The 23,051-nt window shown below is 39.5% G+C and overlaps 8 protein-coding genes and 1 pseudogene across 17 annotated transcripts in view; 3 read left to right on the forward strand and 6 right to left on the reverse strand.

The window, feature by feature from the left end:
* Positions 1–1,475, reverse strand: part of LOC148174617 (patronin-like) — a 32,662-nt gene extending 31,187 nt beyond the window's left edge. For all 8 annotated transcript variants that reach the window (XM_088037988.1, XM_088037991.1, XM_088037993.1 and 5 more), the window contains exon 1: positions 1,102–1,475. In XM_088037988.1, coding sequence (XP_087894114.1) covers positions 1,102–1,218 — 117 coding nt within the window. In that variant the 5' untranslated portion in view covers positions 1,219–1,475. The remainder of the gene's footprint in view (positions 1–1,101) is intronic.
* Positions 1,248–3,411, reverse strand: LOC148174618 (protein 60A-like). The gene is made up of 7 exons (XM_088036891.1): positions 2,991–3,411; positions 2,026–2,567; positions 1,731–1,978; positions 1,623–1,677; positions 1,456–1,525; positions 1,336–1,348; positions 1,248–1,272 (listed from the first exon to the last, which is right to left on the reverse strand). The coding sequence occupies exons 1-7, from the start codon at positions 3,409–3,411 to the stop codon at positions 1,248–1,250; spliced, it is 1,374 nt and encodes a 457-aa protein (XP_087893017.1).
* Positions 3,399–7,045, reverse strand: LOC148174619 (protein 60A-like). Its single transcript, XM_088038024.1, has 4 exons — positions 6,676–7,045; positions 6,444–6,621; positions 6,243–6,397; positions 3,399–3,976 (listed from the first exon to the last, which is right to left on the reverse strand). The coding sequence occupies exons 1-4, from the start codon at positions 7,043–7,045 to the stop codon at positions 3,471–3,473; spliced, it is 1,209 nt and encodes a 402-aa protein (XP_087894150.1). The 3' UTR covers positions 3,399–3,470.
* A 1,318-nt stretch (positions 7,046–8,363) lies between these two features.
* On the reverse strand, positions 8,364–12,136 carry LOC148174620 (uncharacterized). 2 transcript variants are annotated; one of them, XM_088038005.1, is made up of 6 exons: positions 12,037–12,136; positions 11,775–11,968; positions 11,586–11,726; positions 11,453–11,541; positions 11,047–11,404; positions 8,364–10,996 (listed from the first exon to the last, which is right to left on the reverse strand). In XM_088038005.1, the coding sequence occupies exons 2-6, from the start codon at positions 11,958–11,960 to the stop codon at positions 8,444–8,446; spliced, it is 3,327 nt and encodes a 1,108-aa protein (XP_087894131.1). In that variant the 5' UTR covers positions 11,961–11,968; positions 12,037–12,136; the 3' UTR covers positions 8,364–8,443. The 2 variants fall into 2 exon arrangements, with proteins under 2 accessions (XP_087894131.1, XP_087894130.1); XM_088038004.1 differs by having other exon boundaries at positions 12,026–12,136.
* Positions 12,137–12,526: 390 nt separating this feature from the next.
* LOC148174621 (uncharacterized) lies at positions 12,527–13,250 on the forward strand. The gene is made up of 5 exons (XM_088036892.1): positions 12,527–12,575; positions 12,608–12,692; positions 12,753–12,902; positions 12,963–13,042; positions 13,092–13,250. The coding sequence occupies exons 1-5, from the start codon at positions 12,527–12,529 to the stop codon at positions 13,094–13,096; spliced, it is 369 nt and encodes a 122-aa protein (XP_087893018.1). The 3' UTR covers positions 13,097–13,250.
* A 243-nt stretch (positions 13,251–13,493) lies between these two features.
* LOC148174622 (cytochrome P450 4C1-like) lies at positions 13,494–16,382 on the reverse strand (annotated as a pseudogene). The gene is made up of 8 exons (XR_015770213.1): positions 16,253–16,382; positions 15,211–15,332; positions 14,964–15,164; positions 14,726–14,911; positions 14,331–14,677; positions 14,212–14,280; positions 13,824–14,163; positions 13,494–13,773 (listed from the first exon to the last, which is right to left on the reverse strand). The product of XR_015770213.1 is annotated as a cytochrome P450 4C1-like (transcript).
* A 43-nt stretch (positions 16,383–16,425) lies between these two features.
* Positions 16,426–19,077, forward strand: LOC148174623 (cytochrome P450 4d2-like). Its single transcript, XM_088038014.1, has 7 exons — positions 16,426–16,827; positions 16,876–17,076; positions 17,121–17,306; positions 17,361–17,710; positions 17,761–17,829; positions 17,882–18,227; positions 18,682–19,077. The coding sequence occupies exons 1-7, from the start codon at positions 16,596–16,598 to the stop codon at positions 18,840–18,842; spliced, it is 1,545 nt and encodes a 514-aa protein (XP_087894140.1). The 5' UTR covers positions 16,426–16,595; the 3' UTR covers positions 18,843–19,077.
* Nup43 (nucleoporin 43) lies at positions 18,911–20,183 on the reverse strand. The gene is made up of 3 exons (XM_088038026.1): positions 19,876–20,183; positions 19,361–19,829; positions 18,911–19,315 (listed from the first exon to the last, which is right to left on the reverse strand). The coding sequence occupies exons 1-3, from the start codon at positions 20,095–20,097 to the stop codon at positions 18,951–18,953; spliced, it is 1,056 nt and encodes a 351-aa protein (XP_087894152.1). The 5' UTR covers positions 20,098–20,183; the 3' UTR covers positions 18,911–18,950.
* An 866-nt stretch (positions 20,184–21,049) lies between these two features.
* Positions 21,050–23,036, forward strand: LOC148174625 (SPRY domain-containing protein 7). Its single transcript, XM_088038036.1, has 4 exons — positions 21,050–21,247; positions 21,293–21,463; positions 21,509–21,745; positions 21,795–23,036. The coding sequence occupies exons 1-4, from the start codon at positions 21,118–21,120 to the stop codon at positions 21,890–21,892; spliced, it is 636 nt and encodes a 211-aa protein (XP_087894162.1). The 5' UTR covers positions 21,050–21,117; the 3' UTR covers positions 21,893–23,036.
* The last annotated feature ends 15 nt before the right edge of the window (positions 23,037–23,051 follow it).

Consider the following 23,051-nt stretch of genomic DNA (forward strand, 5'->3'; position numbering starts at 1 on the left):
GATTTTAATCGCTTTACGACACTCTAAAATCAAAATTAATTAGTGAAATTGATTAGTCGTTTTATGTTGGTAACTCCTCGGAATGTTTAACCTCAATGCGTCAATGGCAAGGCTGCCAACATATTTGAAATTCCAAAGCGCCCTTCATTCGATTGTGGGATATTTGTTTGATCCAAAAATATTATGTTTGGACATTTGAGCGGCAATTTTAGATCGTAGATAAATGGCATGATAAAATACCGAGCACTGTGTAAGTCGACTTGCTGTTCACGTTTATCAAAACTATTCTGTTATATGGCGACTCTCTAGTCCGCAACGTTCTGTTTCGTATATCAAGATAGACACCCAAAACTCAAACACCCTGTATATAGTTGAAAATATCAAGTTACTTGTAAATATTTGCATTTTGTTTCAAACCAGTTGATTCATAAAAATTCATTTTTCAACTAATTAATCAACGCGAAACTTGAGAGGTGTAACGAGAACAAAATATTCCTCACATTAAAAAGAGCAGCAGCAGGAAAAACTTGACAAGTTGATTCCTTGACATTGAGATATCCAGAAATAATCTGAGTCTTTATTGGTCGTAAAAAAGTAAGAACGTTTGGACCATGGTGGTCATTAATTCTTGATATAAAACCGGTGATATCATTATGACATGATTGAATTTCTTTTTGGTCGTGACATTGCATTTAGACCTATAAAAACAGTGCCCGTTTCAAGGTCACGCAGAACTATTTCTGTGCAAATTCCAGCGCCTTTCGCGCAATTTTCTTCACTTACATAATGACCAATCTCTAATTGAAGAGCTAGGTCAGTGAACAGTCAATTATCGCATTTTGATTGGCCGATACGGCCGCCACGTGACAATGACAGTTTAAGGGAAGAAAAAACATGACGTCACTCGCAACCAATCCTATTTTGGCGCAATTAGTGTATTAATAGCCATTATGTCAAATGAGAATTTGCATTTACAAACACGTGTGGGCTGGCAGGTGACATATTAGGAGTTGGTACGCCTGTGACAAAACCTCGAAATTAAGACGAATCTAGTTGGCCCAAACAGCTGATTTCCACTGTGGGGGCCGTTTCGAGACTCACCTGTTTGGTGTCGTCCATGTCGTCGGGATGCGTCGCGCCGCCGTCGGCGACCGTTACGTCTCCGCCACCGTCGTTGTTAGAGTTTTTCGTGAAAATCTTCGTTATTACACTCCACATCCACGGAAAATTCGCACAGAAATTTTACTTTAATCACCAATGTCATCGCCCAGCCTACGCAGCTACGAGACGGCTATGACACGATTTGCACTGATGCCGGTCTGGATTTCGCTTTACTTAAACCTAGAGGCTATTTACAAATTATTATCACTCATTTTTCACTATTTATTACACGTAATTACAGTTTAATTTACTAAATTGTACAACTGTCTTAGCATTGACATAATGAAAACCTACGTTCGACTACGGCGCCTCTGGTGAACGACAGCGCACCTGACCTGACCCAAACCGCCAAATTCAAAATCAACTAAAATTTAATCGAAATCAATCAAACAATTGTAATAAAACAGTAGCGGTGTTAAATAAATACGAAAAAATGTTCACGTAAACTAAAAAAACAACACTGAAGTGCGAACTTGCATCTGCAGCAAAACCGCGTTTTGGTGTATTATTAGTTGCCTGAAACCAGGCGAAATCTAAATTTATTTAATTTTGTTAAATTCTATGAGCACCCGCAGGCCCGGACCAGCATGTCCTTCCTCTTCTGCAGAGCGGCGTTATCGTCCTGATGATAAATCAAGTACAAAGGCAACATCTCAGTCGGGCCACACGTCGGCCTCGGGAACTTCTCCGGATAAATGCAATGAACCCAACTCTGAACAAGAGCGTGGTTTGTCGAATTCATCTGATTCTGAAGAGGAAATTTGCACTCGCCGGCACAATAAGACGCTGAGTATCCATCAGGAGCAATGATCCAATTCTAGAACTCAAATTAGAGGCTTGGGAACAATCTTTCGGCAACCTTACGTGCCACCCCAAATCCTTGAAGCTAACATACAGGGTGTGAATTTTGCACGTGTGCTGGGAGCTCCTCATAAAAGTGGGGAAATTCGCGGATTTCTTCGGTGTGATATCTCTCCGGAATCGCCGATGGTACACGTGGTAGACATTCTTGAAAAAAACCACCACGAAGGGTTTAATCTCCGCGTATTTGTCGTCCGTGGTCAATCCGATAACTTCAGGTCTCATCTCGAGGCCATTCGGTGGATAGACTACGACGTATAAGCCTTTGATGGAGCCCGACGCCAGCACCCGCGTAAGAATCCAAGAAGTTAAGTTGACGCTCAACCACCCCGAAGAACCTCTGGTTGTGGTGGCTGAAGAAATCAGGGTCTTTTGGTTGTTAGCTAACACCTCATGGACAGCCACGACGAAAACGGCTTCAGATGAAGGCACCCACTTTTGGAAAAGTCGTAGTTCGGCATCCACGACGTCTTCAGCGATGGGCATCTTGGCCATGTTGAACCAAAGGCGTCTGCCCTTTTCGTGGGGTATAGCTCGAGAGTCACCTGAAGAATGTTAAAAGTCTCTTAAAATAATGATTAGACTCAAATGATCATGATCATGTCGCTGTCCTCGATGGCCTTTTGCTTTTCAAAACTAAGGGAAGCTGGACGAAATCACTAGAAAATCAGGGGAAGTTGAACGAAATTAGAAGAAAATCAACGAGCAAATCAGGGGAAGTGTAAAGTTGGACAAAATTACAAGAAAATTAGGGAAAATAAGACGAAATGACAAGAAAATCAGGAGAATTAGAATGAAATCAAAATAAAAACAGCGAGGAATCAGGGGAAGTCTAAAGTTAGACAAAATCACAGAAAAATCAACCAGAAAATCAGAGAAAGTCTAAAGTTAGATGAAATCATATGAAAATCAGCGAGGAAATCGCCTGAAGAGTGTTAAAAGTCTCTTAAAATAATGATTAGACTCACTGACACTATCGAACGTCATGATCATGTCGCTGTCCTCGATGGCCATTTGCTTCTCAATGCTTATGGTGTTGATAGTTCTTTTCCTTCGGTGGTAAATCAGAGACTCTTTGTTAAGGAAGTCGTACATGTCCATCAGGTACTTGAGGGTGGACTTAGTCAGCGACTTCTGCACCGTGGTTGGTTTGGTTGGTAGCCCCAAAACCTGCAAGATGTCGAGTTCCAGCCGCATTCTCTCTTCTTCGGTCAGATCGTGGTCGATGGTGGTTTGATCGAGGCCATTATCCACGTAGATTCCACCTTCTAGGTCGTTCAACAGAAGAAGAAGAAGAAGAAGCACAAAGAGTTGCATCTTGTTCTTCGCCGACACTAAAACATGCGCGAAAAAAAAAGGGGAGCAAAAAACGTATCTAAATAAAAACATTTATTTCACTTATCGCTCTAACTAAAACTAGTCAAACAGTCTTTAAGAAGGTACTAAAATCAATGGCAACCGCAACTCTTCACCATCATCTTCTTGTACTTCTTAAGAATGACGTTCGTGTCATCCAAGAAATACAACACCGCAATCGGCGACAACTTCGTCGGTGCGCAACACGGCTTCGGGTACTTCAAAGGGTTCATCAAATGCACCAAAGTCTGCACAATAGCGTGGTTCGTAGCATTCATGTGCCCATTAAGAGGAAACTTGCATTCCCCGGCACAATAATAGGCGGCGTAACCTTCCGGAGCGATAATCCAATCCTGCCACTGCAAATCCTTGAAGCTGATGTACAAGTTGTGGATGCTGCAAGTCCTCCACTGCGTACTGTCCGTCATCAACGACGTATAATCGGATTTCTTCACGCGGCGCTTGGAACTGATGTCCACGACGCTTCTTTTGGGCTTGACGTGGTTGGTGGCTTTGAGAAAAGCGACGATAAAAGGTTGAGTTTCGTCTTCGCCTTTGACGGTGATCAGGCCGATGTCTTCGGGGCGGATTTCATGGCCTGGAAGGAAAAAATATTGACTGATTAGTATTCATTGCGGTGGTAAACACTCGAGACGCCTGCGGCGAAGAGAGTTTGCAGTAAACAGGTGTGACGGTTGACATTGCATAATTTTTAATGGATTTTGTTGTGGGGAAATGAGGTAGTTTGATTGGAAAAACGGTTCATTTTATCTGGAAAATGTTAAATATTGTATGAAAAGCTGCTGTTATTTACAGTGCAGACCGACTCTGAAGAAGCTATTGGTAATTGGGATTGAAAAAGGGTCCCAGAGGAACCTCATCAAGAATCCTAAATGATCTAAGAACGAAAGGTTAACCTCCCTGAGAAATCAATGTATCAGTCTTACGAAATCAGGGGCAATCGATAGGAAATCTAGAAAATTCAGAATCAATTATTTTGAGTAAACTTGCGATATTACCCATCATTTTACGCAAAATTTTCCGCAGATTCCAAATGTGGCATTTTCATTCAGATCCGGCAACAAATAACTGAGTTAGGGCCGATCAAAGTTTCGATTAGTTGATTTTCATTTTTTCCAATTTTTCCTAATTTTTAAAGTTAAATATATCGGAAACTAATTCGAGATATTGAGATGCGATTTGCGCTATCGTTTTCTCGGCTCATTTTACTTTAGAAAAAGTTCTCAAAAGCCAAAAATTCGATAATCGGTTTTTCGTGAAAAAAAAATCCATGACTAAAACTATGCCAAACTTCTAATATCGAAATCTCGCTTATTTTTTCGAGTAAACTTGCATTGTTCTACATCCTTTTACGCAGAATTTTACGCAGATTCCAAATCTAGGATTGAAATTCAGATCCGACAATAAATAACTGAGTTAGAGCTGATCAAAGTTTCGAATAGTTGATTTTCATTTTTCCCAACTTTTCCTAATTTTTAAAGTTAAATATCTCGGAAACTAATTAGGGATTTTGAGATGCGGTTCACGCCATCGTTTTCCTCGGCTCATTCTACGTTAGAAAAAGTGTTTAAAAATCCAAAATTCGATAGTCGATTTTTGACGAAAAAAAATCCTACTCAAACTATGAAAATTCTTCATTTTTTTTATTTTAGACCATAACTCGTAAACTATTTGTCAGATCGATCTCAAATTTGGCCAGTAGATAGATGTCGAGCTCCTCTTTTAACTAATGTAAAACACAAAAATATTAAACGTTGTTTTCACCTTGGAAACAGTGATTGAAAATCACCCCCAAATGACCTCTTCAAAACAGTTTTTGGCGAATGCCTCGTTTATTTATTAAGCAAACTCAACAATTTTTAACTCAGTTTGCGCAGAATATCACGCTGAATCCAAAGCCGCAAGAATTTTTAATTTACGTCAAGAAATAACTGAGTTATGATCGTTTGATTTTTTGGGTTATCGCCAGAGGGCCAAATTTTTGAAGGTTCGAAACAATTTGCGCTCAATATCCCGGAAACTATTACACATATTAAGATGCGGTTTGCGCCATCGTTTTTCTCGCAATTTTTTACATTAGAAATAGTTATTGAATTTTTCAAAAGTCGAAAGTTGCAGTTTTTCGCAAAAATTCATGACTTTAAACTATGCCAAACTTCTGATAACAAAATCTCGCTTATTTTTTCGAGTAAACTTGCGTTATTATACATCATTTTACGCAGAATTTTCCGCAGATTCCAAATCTGGAAATAAAATTCAAATCCTGAAAAAGTTGAACGAAATCACCAGAAAATCAGAAAAAGTTAGACAAAGAAATAAGTGGAGGTTGGACGAAATTAGAAGGAAATCAGGGGAAGTTAGACGAAAGTACAAAAAAATAAGGAGAGGTTGGATGAAATCACAAGAAAATCAGGAGAACTTAGACGAAATCACAAAGAAATCAAGAGAGGTTAGATAAAAACACAAGAAAATCAGGGCAAGTTAGAAGAAATCACAAGGAAATAAGGGGAGGTGGAACAAAATCACAAGGAAATCAGAGGAAGTTAGACGAAATCACAAGAAAACAAGGAGAAGTTGGACAAAATCATAAGAAAATTATTGGAAAAATAGGGAAAGTCAGTTTGCCATTTTTGAGGGGAATAACCCGTGGTCTAAGAAGACCCTGAAGCTTCTTAAAATCATCAAGATTTCTGGAAACATTCAGAGGATTCTAAAGCTTCTTAAAAATCTTGGAAAAACGATAAAAAAATAGAAAATGCCTTCAAGCTTTTGCTACCTGCAACAAAGAGCCCCGAAATTGCAGGCCATTAGTCGACACTTCCTAGACATGAAGCACCTCTTACCTGGCTTGTCAACAGGATGTACCGACAGGTAGAGGCCTTTATTGGAATCCGGGAATGCCACCCACGTTGGTAGACAAGCGGTCAAGTTGAGACCAAGCCATCCAGTGAAGCCAGCAGTCGTGTTCACCGCAGAAATATATTCCAGTTCTCTTTCCCTGCAATTGAATGTTAATTGAAGAAAACGAAGAATTCGCAGTTTACCCCGAGTCGGTATTAACGAGCTCATAGACTGTCACAGTGAAGGATCTTCTTGAGGGATTAATTTCCTTCTGAAATATTCTCAGTTCGGCCCCCACGACGTTCTCAGCGATGGGCATTTCCGAAACGTTGAACCAGAGGCGTTTGCCTCTTTCGTGCCGCACGGAGCTCACATGGTGGTCTAGAAAAGCCAAATTGACCACTCAAAACGAAGAAACCAAGATACGAATCTTACTAATGCTCTCGAAAGTCATAATAACGTCGCTCTCATCAATCGCGTTTTGTTCTTCTCCGCTGAAATTCAAATCCGCGCTTCTTTTGCGTCGCGAATTCTCCTCGCTTTCTTCCATGATCGACTGGTAGATGTCCATCAAAAATTTCGGCGCTGATTTTTTCAAAGACTTGGTGACTCGTTTTGGTCGGTCCGGCAGCCCCAACAAATTCAAAATCTCCACTTCCATCCTCCGTCGTTCGGACCGCGTTAAATCCCTGTCCATTTCAGTTTGATCGTGGCCATTATCAACATAAAATGCAGATTTCGGTGTGCTCAACACGTCACTTAACACGAAGAACAAAACGAAACTCGTCGCTATCACAGAACTCATCACGAAAGTTTTTAGTAATTGAACACCGACGCTCCACTGCGGAATAAAAAATTTAATGCACTTGTTGAGGAATTTTGAGTGGAGGAGGTGGTCTTCGAGGGGACGTTGTCAAGTTGGTGGTGTTGGTGACCATCAAGATGGGAGAATTATGGGCATGGTAGCCCGACGCAATGGGAAATTTCAAGAATGTGGCAACAGTGTAGAGGGTTACTTAAGACAGGTTTTGGCGCCTCGAGCGACCAATGGAAACGCAGCGCTGATACTTATTGTTAAGTAAATTGATTAATTTATGCAGCGTGGAAGGATGATGTTGGTTTGAGGCTGCTTGGAGGGTTTTAGTGTTAATGAGGTATAAATATGCAAAAAGGTGTTAATTTAGTGGCGAGAATGTTATCATCAATGGCGCATTAGCAAGTTTGGTTTGAAGAAAATTTAGTTTAAATTAGTTAATAAAGAAAATTTGTGTTAATTAGAAGATCTTTTATTTAATTCGATAGTTCCGACTCAAATGCCTCTCGTTTATTTATTAAGCCAACTTAACAAATTTCGGCTCAAAAAGCATAACAATTTTCAATTTTCGTCAATAACGGAGCCAAATTTTTGGAGGTTCGAAACCATCTGTGCTCAATATCTCCGAAACTATTACAGATATTGAGATGCAGTTTGCGCCATCGTTTTTCTCACGATTTTTTACATAAAAGAAATAGTTCTTGGCTTTTCCAAAAGTCGAAAGCTGCAGTTTTTCGCGAAAATTCAAGACTAAAACTATGCCAAATTTTTGATATCGATATCTCGCTTAATTTTTGGATTAAAGTTGCGTTATTATTTTCCGCAGATTTCAAATCTGTGATTGAAATTCAGATCCGACAACAAATAACCGAGTTATGGGCGACCAAAATTTCGAATAATTGATTTTCAATTCTCCTATCACCTTTTAATTTGTGACCATTTCTAGCGTCCAAATTCTGACAAATATCAAAAAATGTGGCAAAGTGAATCAGACTTTCAGAGGAATTTTATTGGCACCTAAAAATTCGCTAGAAAAAATTAAGTTTAGATTACGTAACGTGAGATAAATTGAATTTTAATCATGAGTGGACTATTTACTCATGAGCTGAAGGCGAATTACAATTGATTAAAAATTAAAATTCCGATTTCCTCAAAAATAAAGTACACAAATTTTTCCAGTATCATAATGGTGTTGAAACTCGCATCTTTGCGCTCCAATTTCATAGATAGTCAACTATACAACTAACTCTTATCTTTGTAAAGTTTATTTAGCACTATTTGAAGAAAGTTGGTCAATGAAACTAAACCAGATAAATGAAAATTTTATTTAAAAATGCAAATATTAAGAACTCTAAACTAAACTAGTAAATGAAAACAAACATTTTAAAATTACTGATTTCCTCTTCTTCGAGTGTTGTACGTTCGTCTTGCACCGGAATCCTCTTCAACGGGTTTAACTCGTCGTGTCCTTGTATTTGTACTCTTTTCTTCTACGCTTACCTCTGAATTGTCCGCTTTTTTGGCAGCCTGTTTCCCTCTTCTAGTTCGTGTCTTTAAAGCTACTGGAGACTGAACAGAGTTGTTGGTGTCATCAATAACAATCACTTCATCTTCCGTCGCGTTCCTTCCTCTTTTCGAGCCTTGCGTTTTTGCCGGTGCTTTAGTCTGAACAGAATCGTCATCAATTACGATGACTTCATCCTCCTTCTTCTTCCTTCCCCTTCTTGGAGTAGCTTTGACCACCGGCTCTTCGTCCTCCTGCACTGCTTTCCGCCTTCTTGTACTTCTCTTCACTACAACTTCAGTCTCCTCCACGTCACTCGCCTTCTTCCCTCTTCCACGTGCCGGGCGCTTCTGCGCAACTTCGACTTCTTCATTGACCTCCACTTCTACTTTCCTTTTCGCGCGAGTTGCACGTTTCGGCGGTGCTTCTACATCCTCAGGGCTTTTTCGTCCCGTGGTGCTCGAGGTTTTGCGCACTTCGCTTTCTTTAGATTTTGTTTTTCGTACCCGCATGCTTCGCCCGCTCGTTTCTTCCGATTCTTGATTTTCGAGGTTAGATTCTGTTTCTACATGTTTCGCTCGCCGGTTGCGTGCGCTTCTTTTTGGCGACGTTTCCGCTTCCTTAGCGGGAGTGCTGGTGATTGGACGAGCGCGACGGCCGCGCCTAGACGACGATGACACATCGAGGTTGATCACAGAAAGGTCGATTTCTGCATTGTCAGCTACAGGTTTCCGTCTTCTAGAGCGAGTGGAGGAATTCGAAACTGCCAGGAGTTCGCTCACACCCTCAAGGTCGTTCAACGGCACCTTCTGGAGCTTCTTCGAAATCATAGGAGTCGTCATCAACGAGTCAATTCCGCTAAGATTCGACGTCAAGTCGTTTCGTGGAGACTTCTGAACTCTGCGCATTCTGGTCGGGAGGACTTCCAGGACGGGAGTCGCCATCAGGGTGGCAACTCCGCTGATGTCCAACAGCTCGTTTTTGGGGGATTTGGGGACTGTTTTGAACAGTCTAGAGACACCACTGATGTTGCTGAGGTCGTTACGCGGCGAGTTTTGAACTCTTGGACTTTTCAGGAGTTTTTTAACTCCTTTGATGTTCGTCAAATCGTTCTTGGGCGATTTTTGGACCTTCGGAGAACGCATGAGTTGTTTAACTCCTCGGACATTAGATAAGTCGTTCTTGGGCGATTTTCGAACTCTTGGAGATAAGAGGTGCTTGACTCCTCTGACGTCGCTCAAATCGTTTCGCGGCGACCTTTGAACTTTCGGAGTCTTCAGAAGCTTCTTCACGCCTTTGATGTCCGTTAAGTCGTTCTTTGGTGATCGTTGAATTTTTGGAGTTTTTAAGAGCTGTTTTACTCCTAAAATTCTCGTCAAGTCGTTCTTCGGCGACTTTTGCGGCTTGGGAGTTTTTAGAAGTTTCTTCACTCCTTTGATGTCCATCAAATCGTTCTTCGGCGACTTTTGCGGCTTCGGAGTTTTTAGGAGTTTCTTCACACCTTTGATTTCCGTTAAATCGTTCTTCGGCGATTTTTGCGCCTTGGGAGTTTTCAGGAGTTTCTTCACTCCTTTGATTTCCGTTAAGTCGTTCTTCGGAGACTTTTGCGGCTTCGGAGTTTTCAGGAGTTTCTTCACTCCTTTGATTTCCGTCAAGTCATTTCTTGGAGATTTTTGAATTCTGCGGGTTTTTAAGAATTCTTGGACTTCTGAAATTCTCGCAAAGTCGCTCTTCGGTGACTTTTGCGTTTCGGGAGTCCCAACTCCCGAAACCCTCCTCAATTCATTCTTCGGCGACTCTCCAATTCTTGGAGTTGGCTTTGCCTCGTCCGGGGAATCATGCACCTTCGGCGTTGGCTTCTTTCCAGACGCTGCGCTAACTCTACTTCTGCTCCCACTGGCTGGGGTCTCCGCAACTTTAGGAGTACTAGAGACTCGAACTCCTCTACTTTTGCTCCCACTGGCAGCAGTCTTCGCAACTTTGGGAATACTAGAGACTCGAACTCCTCTACTTTTGCTCTCACTGGGTGGAGTCTTCGCAACTCTGGGAGTACTAAAGGCTCGAACTCCTCTACTTTTGCTCTCACTGGCTGGAGTCTTCGCAACTTTGGGAGTACTAGAGACTCGAACTCCTCTACTTTTGATCTCACTAGCTGGAGTCTTGGCAACTTTAGGAGTACTAGAGACCCGAACTTCTCTACTTTTGCCCCCACTAGCTGGAGTTTTGGTTCTGGGAGTACTAGAGGCTCGTTCAACATCCCGAGCGTCTGGCGACACAACCAAAGACCTGGACCTCCTGAAACTGGAGCTGCGACGAATTGACTCCAACAGTGATGGCGAGGTGTCTTTGATCTCCCCAAAAGACTCTTCTAAATCCGACTCGGTGAAATCGGAGTCGTCGAACTTGCTCGAACCGGAAATGGACAAATTAAAGCTGAACTGTAAAGACACGCCAATGAAAATACTGCGAGTGCAAATTGAAGTCTTACTCTTTCGTTGTATTTCTGTCGTTTTGTGTCGAGGTCGCCAGAGGGAGACTCCAGAGGTCTCTTACGGCCGCGTGGAGATGCTTTTCTCTCTGATGTAACAGAATTATCGAGGGTTAAAACCAACGACTTCCGGGAAGAAACGGACAAGTCTCCTTTGTTTTTCAAGAAGAGAGACTTGCGGACTTGCATGGACAAATCCGACTTTTTCGACTGTGTTACTTGGAAATTGGGCGTTTTGGTACTCTGCCAGTCATACATCCCTTCGCCCTTTTTGTTGGGTAAAACACTAGATAAAGAATATCGTGGAAGCGGATTTCTTGCTTTAGGGGCTGAATAGCTCCGTCTAGGAACAGCAGTCCTACAAACAAGGTGGTAAGACGAAAAGATTACAACTTTACGTATTTACCTTGGAACGGGGATTTTCGAAGCCGACTTGATCTTGAAGTTGGGCATCATCGACTGTCGACTCGAAGAAGCCGCGACGTACTTTTGTTTCTACAAAAACAAGTCAGAACATGAAAAACGGAGACTTTTCTCACCGTTGGCGTAGCCGCTGCGTTCACATAACGGAATAGTTTGCCGGCAATCACCAATTCGTCGTCATTTTTCAAAACTTGGACTTTCTTCATTTTAGTTCCGTTGTACAAAAGAGGAAGATTCGATTTATTTTCGACGACGCCCTAAAAGCCAACTTTATTCAGAAATTCGGGATGGACGTCACAACAAACCACGCCATTGTCTTTCACATCAAAGACACAAAATAGAGAGTTCGGTTGCGACTTTAAATTCCGGGATTTTATCCGGATATTGTGTGATACGTCAGTTCCAATTGTAGTGGGCCCCAACTCCAAGGCGTACTTAACTGGCTCGCCGGATTTGCGCATAAATTCGAGATGGCCGAAATTCATTTCCATTGTATTAACTAGAAAAAAACCATGTTAAAAATTGTTTATAATGTTAATAAACACGCTTTTGGTACCTTTTACTTACCAAATCGTGCACTAAACTTTCACGAATTTTTTTAACCGTCAAAAACGTTGTTGTGGTTCGAAGATCGCGTCGCTTCTGCAGTTTTGAATTAACCGTCAACTGACCCACGTGACCTACCAGCAGTTACGCCAACCTCCAATCGTTAAAATTCACTACCACGTCGGGAAGTTTGAGCCGTTCGTACAGGGACTATCCCGATTCAGGTTGGTATTAGTTTAATATCAAATGAACCCATCGCTGATTAGTCCGAGCAAAAAAAAGAAACATTTTGTCAATTAGCAGAATTTTTTAAACGAAGAAACAGTGCTTTGCAAAATTCGCTTACGGCGCATTTATAATTTAAACATTGAAGTGGACTGGTGGTGAACCAACATTTGACTTTGTGTTTTATTGTTTTTATTGTACTGACGTCGCATATCTTAAAATGAACTTTTTGGGGTTAAAAAGTTTCATACAAGAGTTTTAAAGTGTTAAATAGTTTAGTTTCGTCATGGATAACAAGAGCTCGAGTACTAATATTAAAGTGGCCATCAGAATCTGTCGGTTTCTTGCCGCTGAACGTGAGAAGAAGCTTTGTGCCCACTGGGCCACCCAAAGCAATATTATCATCCAAATGGACGCAACGAGGCACAGATATGGGGAAGGCTACAGTTTTGGTAAGATCCTCCTGTGTTGTGAGCGCATCTTTAACTTAATTTTGGACCACATCTTTGAAGGACTGAAAAGCAGAAGTTGGGTACTCAGATGGGGAGAAATTCTATGAAGATTACAAGTCCACTCTACAAAAAGCGAAAAGTCTTGAGAAACAGGTGCAGGAATTTAAGGAACGACTCAATCAAAAGACTGGATCCTCTATGCAAATTCAGGTGAGAAGAGTTTAAGGATTTGCGAGTTCTAATTTGTGTTTTAGTGCGATATTCTTACAGAAGACAGTATTTTAAAATAGAAGGGCAACGTGATGAAAGAAGTGAGGCAAATCAATCAGAATACCTCTGTGGAGATTCAGGTGAGAAATGTTTGGGGATTTGTGAGTTCGTTCTATTTTGTGTTTTTAGTGTAATATAATCAAGGAAGAAAGTCTTTTACAATTGAAGTAATACAACCAGATGAAACTCGTTTGTGAGATGAGAAATAAAATGATATCAGAGCTGAAAACGGAAATTCTGAGGTACAAATTTACTGTATTGTTTTTAATTTTACTACAAATCAATGAAGTTATTGAATTTGATTATCGACCCGTCAACAAGAATCCTTTCCTACGAGAAATCCCAAAGAAAACCTCGCCTATAATACGCTGACGTGCAAAAGTCATGGATCTTCCACATTTTTGTATTCCATTTTAGAAAAAACTAAAATGGATTTCAAAAAACAAATATTTTAAACTTCTTTTTATTAAAACTTGTATCTTTGTTAAGTTTTAAGTTTTGACGATGAAATTTATGGAGGTTCCTATTTTTAAAGTGTTCATTAACAGCACCAAAGCACAAAATTTTAGAACAAGAAATAGAGATTTTAGAATTTTTCGTTTTAGAACGAACCAAAAATTTTCGTTTCTTTCTTAAATTAATATTTTAAGTTATAATCTTTGTTGTAATCCAACTTTGATTCCATTAAGCGACTTCAGAACAATATCTGGCGACAGCACCAGCTCATGCTTAGGGATGGCAGCTCTGAATTCAAAGTGTCTAATCAATTTCGAAATTACACTTTTTATTTCGAGTAGAGCAAACTTTTGACCTGAAATTACAAAAGTTATTGAATTTGCGAAAATTACAACAACTGCGAACCGATGCAGTTTCTTTGTCCGCCTCCAAACGGTAAAAACGAATTCGAATAACTCCCATTATTGAACCTATCGGGATCGAACTCTTCCGGGTTGGGAAACATTTCGGGATTTCGATGCAAACCATAGATAAATAACCCGATGTTAGTGTGCTTTCCAATGATGTGATCGCCCTAAGGGAGATCTTCTGTTGTGAACCGTCCGATGCAAGGAACCGGAGGATATAAACGTAACGATTCCTTGATAACATTTTCTAGGTATTTCATGTTTTGAAGGTTTTGATACGCAATTTTGGGGGTTTTGTCGCTTCCGAAGAGCTCCTTCTGTTCATTCAAAACTTTCTCCTGAAACAATCAAACTTTATTTGTTGTGACGGGGAAGTAAACTCTCACCTGAATGTCGGGATGATTGGAAAGACAATATAAAGTAAAACAGAGAGCAGCCGCCGTGGTGTCGTGCCCCTAAAACCACCAAATCAGTCACATTACGCACATTGTAAAAGGGACAATACAGCAAACATGAAAGTATCCACTTCCTGGCGAATTTTCTCGTCCTTCAACCCCGCGCCGTCTTCGTCTCGATAATTTAACAGCGCGTCCAAAAACGACAGTTTTCCGGTCATTTCCGACAAATTTAGAATCTCTTTTCTCCGCGCTATAACTCTAGAGGTGAACTCGTGCAGAATTTTCACAATCTTTCGTTGTCGGTGGTAATCCCACGTAAAAACGAAGCTCCAGTTTTTTATTTTAGCCACCGAACCACCTCTGTTGATCACAATCTCGCACATTTTTTCCACGCTTTTGACGTACGAAGAATTCCCTCCGTTCTGGGCGTTAATATTGATACCCATCGCCGTTTCTGGAAATGAAATTTCGTTGAGAATTTGCTTCTGGTGCGTTTACTGACCACAAATAATGTCCAGAGTGCAAGAATGGACCAAACTGCACAAATCGACGCTGTTTGAATCGTCGTACTTTTTAATTTTATCGACGAGAACGTCGCCCATGCTCTCAAAAACTTGAACGTATTTCTTAAGGATCTCAGTGCTAAAAGTTGGTGTTAGGATTTTCCGAGTGTGCTTCCATTCCGCCCCTTAAAATCAACAGAAAACTAATTTATTCAAGTTACGGGGCGGTTTTGGTACCATAAGTTATTAACAGTCCATTTCCGAGCCACGGTCTCAAATACTTATAATTTTCTGATTTTTTCAGTCCCTCTCGTTTGGCCAAAAGGAATTCCATTAGTTTCCAATCAGTTGTTAACAACACCTCCAGATAGGGTCCAACATTTGCCCTCACTGTGGTTCCGTAGTCTTTGATGTATTTCAATGCTGTTTCAAGGCGTTCTAAAAGTCTTTTTTTAAACATTTTATTAGTTTCATTGACACTCACTTTCAGGCAAGCGGAAGTCGAAAATGTGGCCAAAAAAGAAGTAGCCAGGTGGTGACGGAAAGTCGTTGACTTTCCTGCGCTTTTGCTTGTAAATAAAAAGAAGCAAGAACGCACAAATCAAACTGAAAACGAACATTTCCATTTCTAGACAATGCAGAACTAGAAAAAGAACTAACTAGTTATAGGAGCGTTAGTAGAGTCGTGTTAAAAACCAGAGAAACCAGCTATTTTATTTTAGAGAACCTTGGGGAAGCTAAAAGCAATTGCTCAATTATTCAAATTCAATTTTTATACGCATTTTCGTATTTGCATATTAGAATGTTTAGTTTACTGTACCTTTTTGGTGCACTAAAATTCGTATCTTTGTTAATTTTTAAGTTATGACGATGAAATTTATGGAAGTTCTTACTTCTAAAGTGTTCACTGACTGCACCAAAACACAAAATTTTAAGACAAGAAATAGAGATTTTGGATTTTTTTTTAATAAAATTCGTATCTTTGTTAATTTGTATCGTTTTGGCACACAAAATTTTGACTACAGTTGTCACTAAAATACGACGAGGCGAATCTGCAAATAGCTATTTCTCTAGCAAGTACATAATTTAGGGCTTTGCGGACGAGTTTATATTGTACAAAACATGAAACAGCTGGAATAGCAACAAAAACTAAATAATCTCATTTGGTAAAAGTGCATTTTAATATTCATTTGTTAATAATTATTTACACTGAGAAGCGTCCGATTTACTTTATTATTACGGACGCCGTCTATAAACAACTACTTTATGGACGCTAAACTGTACCGTAAAACACTGATTATTATACAATCGGACATAAATCGTTTTAGATACGTGTTACAAACGAAATTTTATTTAAAGGACCCAAAAAAATTTCGTAACTATTGGATAGGCTTGAACCACTATGCTTTATTAGTTGTTATGGCAACTTTTTCGAATTGAGTCCGAAAAAGACGCATTTTAGAGGCTTGAGTGAGTCCATAAATAGCTATTTTTCGAAGCGTAATAAAAATATAATACCTAATTACCTGTTTATTTTTAAATTGTGCGTATTGTTTACAACTGGGTACACATATTTCCCCATTAATTATTAATGTTACCACTTTTAATTTCAAGGCTGACACAAGTCTTATTTATCAGACTGGAATAAAAAATCCGCGCTTGTTGCGGTCATAAAGTCAACCATTTTTTACGCTTTTCACATTATGCAACTGATATAAGAGGAATCAAATGAACTCATGTCATTTTATAGGACAGTTTTTATGCCTCTTTCTGAGTGGTTGAAAATCGTGTGTTGTTTGTTTACACCTTTTTTTACATTTTTACCTCAACGACGAGTCCAATGTCAAGGATCCATACCAGTTTATCAACATGCAATTAGTGAATAATAACAGCAAATTCCTATTAATGCGCAACATCTCATTATTATCAGTAGTTAGGTCTCTTGTAACTAACATGGAGATTATAACATTATTTGCAACAATTTTCGTTTGTGTTGTCTTTCGATTTCTTTTCAAAGACAACCGGAAGAATGTTAATAATTTTCCTTCCCCCCCGGGACACTTCTTTTTCGGACACATTTTTTACTACAAAGCAGTTGAAGGTGAGTCTCATCAAACCAAAAGATTAAAAAACTCCTTGACTTTTACAGACCGCATCAGCATATCTCTTCATTTCATCAAGCGCTACGGGCCTTCGGTGAAACTCAAAATGGGCCCCTCTATCGACGCTATTCTAACCACAGACAGCAAAATGATGAAATTCTTCTTAACCAAATCCAACGGATTGGTAAAATCAGAAAATTATCTATATCTAAGGTCGTGGCTGCGAAACGGACTCTTAATCGCCGAAGGTACCTACTAAACATGTCTTCACTTAATATTCTCGCTTGATTAGGCCCCCAATGGAAACACACGCGGAAAATTCTGACCCCAACGTTCAACGTCGAAGTTCTTAAGACGTACGTTGAAGTTTTCGAACGCGTCGGAGACGTTCTGGTCCAGAAAATGAAAGAGTTTGGCGAGACAACAAACGTGGATTTGTCTAACTTCATTCCTTTGTGCACGCTGGACGTTATCTGTGGTAAGGAGGGCTTACATTTATCGTCCAATTAGTACCACTGTCTGTCAATTGCAGAAACGGCGATGGGCACTAAAATGAACTCCCAGCAAGGCGAAAACGCTTCGTATGTTAACAGCGTCGGAGAGATGTGCCAGATACTAATGAATCGAAATAGTTCAGTTTTAAAATTAAAAAACTGGAGTTTTATTTTGACCGGAGATTATTATCGGCAAAGGAAAATAGTGAAAAGTCTGCACGAATTCACGTCGAACGTCATTGCTAAGAGGAAAGAAAAAATGAGTGTGGAGATGAATAAAAACAGGAAGTTGGCATTTCTTGATTTGTTACTCAACTACCGAAGTGAAGGAGGTGAGGTGTTGAGTGAAGAGCAAATTCGGCAAGAAGTGGACACGTTTATGTTTGCTGTATCTTTTTTACTGTTAGTTTCGTTGTGTTATTGTTTGTTTGTTTGTAGGGACACGACACCACCGCCGCCGGTCTTTCGTTTACTTTATACTGCCTCTCCAAACATCCCCACATTCAAGTATAAGTAAAAAAAACGTCTTTACTGGAGTTAGTGATGGTAAATTTTGCAGAACAAAGTCTTAAATGAGCAGAAAGAAATGTTTGGTGACGAAAAAAACCCAATTATCACGTACCAAGACCTACAGAACATGAAATATCTTGAAAATGTCGTCAAAGAGTCTTTGCGTCTCTATCCTCCGGTGCCTGTTGTTGGAAGATTAACCACGAAAAACTTGGAAATAGAGGATGGAATTATTGGAAAAAATACAAACATCGCGATGTTTATTTACGGATTGCACCGGAACCCGGAATATTTTCCAGAACCAGAGAAATTCGAACCGGACAGGTTTAATATGATGGATGGGTCTAATTCCTGGGCGTTTTTACCCTTTGGTGCGGGACAAAGAAACTGCATAGGTTGGTCCATGATCTCACGCTGTTCGCCGGAAGAGAATTTTATTCGAAGAAAACTGTCAAAACGAAAACTAGAACAGCCCCCCTTTATAAAACTAGTTACGACATTTTGATAACCACGTTATTGCAATTTCTTATCCATCTGCCTTGGTTTTAGAGTTGTATGACATAAAAGCTTTTCACAGCAAACATACTGTTGTTGATTATAGAATTTTAAACGGCTAAGCCATCAAAAGTTTAAAAAATAAGAAAAATTAAAATATTGATACATAAAGTTTCATAATTTTTCAAAATAAAAGCAATTCAACCTACGATGATTTAAAATTTGACTTTTTTTGAAAAAGGAGGTGCCCTAGAATACATTGTTGTTTTTCGATTTCATGAGCAATTTTTTTTTGAATAAAATTCTCTTCCGCCGAACTGTGCTCAGTATGTCCAAAAGTAATTGGGATTTTAGGGCAAAAGTTTGCTGTGCTTGAAATTAAAAGTGTTGTGGCGAAGCTTGTTCGACACTTTGAGTTCAGAGCTGCTGTTCCTATCCATGATTTGGTTTTGGCACCCGAAATTGTTTTGAAGTCGCTAAATGGGGTTAAAGTTGGACTCAAACAAAGGGTGTAACTGTTGACTTTTTTTAATGTTATAATTCTGCGATTATCCCGGCGCATCCACCATTTTAAAACAATTAATTTTAGTCCAAAAAAACTTTATTTTTCCGTACAAAAAACGCTACTTATAAATATTAACGCCGTTAATTAAATAAATCGCTTCATTGTCGCACCCACACAAAACTTTATTCCTGTTAATATCCAAACTGTTAACAGGTTTGTGCAACTTTGGCATGAGCGTAAACACATCAAGTTTATTTTTTATCGTCTCGGATGCCAACCACACGTTTTCTGCATTCCCCAACCCCATCGTAGACACCCCCCCAGCTTTCGGAGACCAATGCCAAATGTCTCCAACGGAGGAACAAGTAAATAATTGGTCGGGATGGTCGGGGTGGAAGTGAATCTCTACAACTCCACCTTCATGCGCGTCTAACAAATTCACAGGATAAGTGTTCTGGCGCAAATCCCATATAGTTATCGACCCTAAAAACACAATTAAAAAGGTGGTAAAACTAAAAAGAAGCAAACCTTCTTCGTCTCCGGCCACAACTAAATGTCTTTGAGTCGGATGGTTCTGGAGACAAAGTGGTGAAACTTGGTCGCCGCTCATCATGAAAGTGTTTGACGGCTCGTTGGAGGCGGCGCGAATATCAAACACCTTCAACTGCCCCCGGAGATTCCCTGTTAAGATCTCGCTGTGTTTCAAGAACGTCGCGCAATGGATGGAACAACTATCTGCATTATCAATCGTGCGGATCACATTCCGGTTTTGGTAGTTGAGGAGGTTGATTCTCCCGTCTTCACCAACACTGACGATGTCGTTATCATAGGTGCAGAAGGTGGTACAGGGGCTGCTTTCCCCATTTGCGAATGTATGGATATTTTCCCAGTTTATTCGAGATTCGATCACAGGCTCGATTCCGTGCTCAGAGCTTATCTTCATTAGATACACAGAGCCTTGCGACGACGACGTTACGAAGAAGTCTCCGTTTAAAAACTGAAATTTGAAGATGTTACAAGTGCTAATTCGATTACAGGCTTACTTTGACTTCAGTAACGTCGCCTCGGTGTTGCATCTCAGTAACGAGGAACGGATCAACTTCCGCATCTTCTTCGTTTTCTTGGAAATCCCACAACTTTACACTGTTTTGGTTGTTGTCCCAACTGCCGGTTATAAAGTAGTGGGAGTCGTTCATGAAATCCGGCCGCCATCGGATTTTGTTGATTTTCTCAGAGACAAACGTTCCGTGAATGTTGTGCATCATAATTTCTCTAAAAAAGGTTTGCCGGTTTGAAAATGTAAGGTTAGAGTCGATTTGACGTTGATATTTGTAGTGACTTTGTCGTGATTGGTAGCACTGGTTACTCCAGAAACCCATCTAAATTTGAAAAATACACTTCCATGAGTTATAATTCATATCCAGGTTAATTAATATTTGTGTCGCTTTTTAGTTTGAATTGCTAATTTTTAACAACAGTAGAAAAATATTTCCGCGGGATCAGAACCCATAAAATTTTCTAGATTTGAGTTGGCAACTCGAAAAATAATTCCCACCACCAAATTCAAAACCTTTCGGCGTGTATTGTTGGTTGCATCTAAACGCAGGAATTCAAATTTAATTGTAGCGCTTTTCAAACACCGATAAATAAATTTGCAATTGTTTTTCTGGCGATTTTTTACATAAGAAATAGTTTTTAGATTTTCCAAAAGTCGAAAGTTGCAGTTTTTCGTGAAAATTCATGACTAAAAGTATGCCAAAATTCTTATATTGATATCTCGCTTATTTTTAGGAGTAAACTTGAGTTATTATACATCAGTGTAAGCAGAATTTTCTGCAAATCCAAATCTGGTATTTAAATTCATATCCGACAACAATTAACTGAGTTATGGCCGATCAAAGCTTCTAATAGTTGATTTACATTTTTCCTAATTTTTCCTAATTTTTAAAGCTAAATATCTGGGAAACTATTAAAGATATTGAGATGCGGTTTGCGCCATCGTTTTTCTCGATGAAAATTTTTCAATTTTTTTATTTTTGGTCACAACTCGTAAACTATTCATCCGACTAATTTTGCTTTTGTCTAAAGTTGATTGTTATTTTTCAATTTTAGTCATTTTCAGTCTTCTGGTTCCCGAAACGAGCTTGCTTCCCCAGTGCTCAGATTCTTTTTTTTTCAGAAATCCAGAAAAACAAAGCATAAGGAAGGAGGAAACATTTGGCTGCGTGCAACGGACTTTCTAGTGGGGATTTACGCTTTGACAGCAAACGTCAAACTTTGGGGTTATGCGAGCAACAATGTCAACCGTCTCGGTGTTTTGTTGTTTGCGGGGCTGCCTGGACGGTTTCAAATTCAATTCCGCCGTCCCGCACATCCCCCGAGAGAACCCCATTCAGCTCGACACGGCGTTCATGGGTAAGTCGCCCCCTTTCCTTACAAACCTCCACCTTCTGTTTCTAGGCTATGAAGTCGTGATAGTTAAAGGGGGCCAACGCGTGTGCGGCGCGGGTGCAGCGCTAGGAAACGCGCCCCTCGTCCAATCCAAGTCGTATTTCGAGGTGAAAGTGCAACAAGGGGGCTCATGGTCGATAGGGTTGTCGACGAGGCAGACTGATTTAAGTTTAACAAAAGGTACAGTTGGGGTTGTGTGATTTTGTTTGATTTGGGGGTTTACAGGTGGGATGGATGAATTCTCGTGGTGTCTTTGCAGTGATCATATAATTAGACACAATAAGCAGGAGTTGTATAAAATTAATATCGCCAATGGAGAGTCAGGGGAGATTGCAGGGATTCAAGAGGGGGATGTGATAGGGGTGTCTTTTGATCATATTCAGCTCAAGTTTTACGTGAATGGGACTGAGATTGATTATGGGGTCACGAATGTTAAGGGGACTGTATATCCAGCGCTTTATGGTGAGTTTTCTGGGTTTAATGAGACTAAATTTAGAGCTTGTGGTTTCAGTGGATGATGGTGCCATCTTAGACATAATTCTAGACAGTTTTAACTATTCCCCGCCTTCAGGGTTTGAGAAAATCATGCTGGAACAATCATTGCTTTAATACAGTGATCACACAGTATTTTTATACTATCTATATTTTTTTAACTATTTATTTTAAAGTTAATAGCTTATGAACAAATACAGTACTAAATAAGTGTGTATAAATGTAAAATATGTTAAGGATGATGTATGTATTTATTCCAGAGAAATCTCCATCCATGGCAATTATACATGGTGTTTATAAATGTTTCTAGCTCTTGTATTCCTGTCATGCACTATTTTGCCGCTTTGTTTTCATAGCGAATATAACTATTTTGAAAATTATTTTTGTCACTTGTCACGACGATTTAGTTGCAGATTTGGTTTCAAATTTTTGATTTTCACGTTTCAAATCACAACTAGAACAGTTTTTTTTCAGAACTTACTTTGCTCTGATTGAGTTTAACTACAAATGTCAGTTGAAAAATCTAACACATTTGTAATGGGTATTTTTAGTTATTCGATTTTTCGTCGTTATACAGCATGTTTCAAAATGATTTCGTTCGTGATGCGCCGCTTGCATTGTTCTGTGTTTGAACTACTTTTGTCCGAGATTGATTGTTTTTCCCTTCAGCAACTAGATACGTTTTGCTAAAAAATTTCTCAGTAAGGTCATTAGATGAAAATTTCTCTTACTTGTCAGTTGCTTGTGGAGTCATCTATTAATCAAAATTGACGTGAAAAGGAGAAATTGGTGAAAATCACTAGGAAATCAGGGAAAATTGGTCAAAATCATTAGGAAATCAGGGGAAATTGGAGGAAATCAGAAGAAATTGCTGAAAATCACTAAGAAATTGGTGAAAATAACTAGGAAATCAGGGGAAAATTAAGGAAATAATAAATTTACATTTAGGTATTGCCTTTATTCTGGCATGAATAAATCCTATTAAATCCTATTAAATCACTCTGAAACCAGGAGAAATTGGTGAAAGTCACTAAAAATGAGGAGAAATTGGTAAAAATCACTAAGAAATCAGGGGAAATTGTAGGGAATCACTCATTTCATAGCCACCCTTGATTCTAGAAACATTTATAAACACTTTGTATTTATTTAAAAAAATGTATTTAGGTAAGACGGCTCATTACGCTTTCTCTTTCTTCGTACAAATTAATTTGAATAACACTTAACATATCATGTATTGATCAATAAATATTCCATCACTTAAGATTTGAGATTAAAT

This window comes from Gnatocerus cornutus, chromosome 5 (assembly GCF_029298725.1).
Source record: "Gnatocerus cornutus isolate USDA-ARS CGAHR chromosome 5, icGnaCorn1.1, whole genome shotgun sequence".
Taxonomy (NCBI): Eukaryota; Metazoa; Arthropoda; class Insecta; order Coleoptera; family Tenebrionidae; genus Gnatocerus; species Gnatocerus cornutus.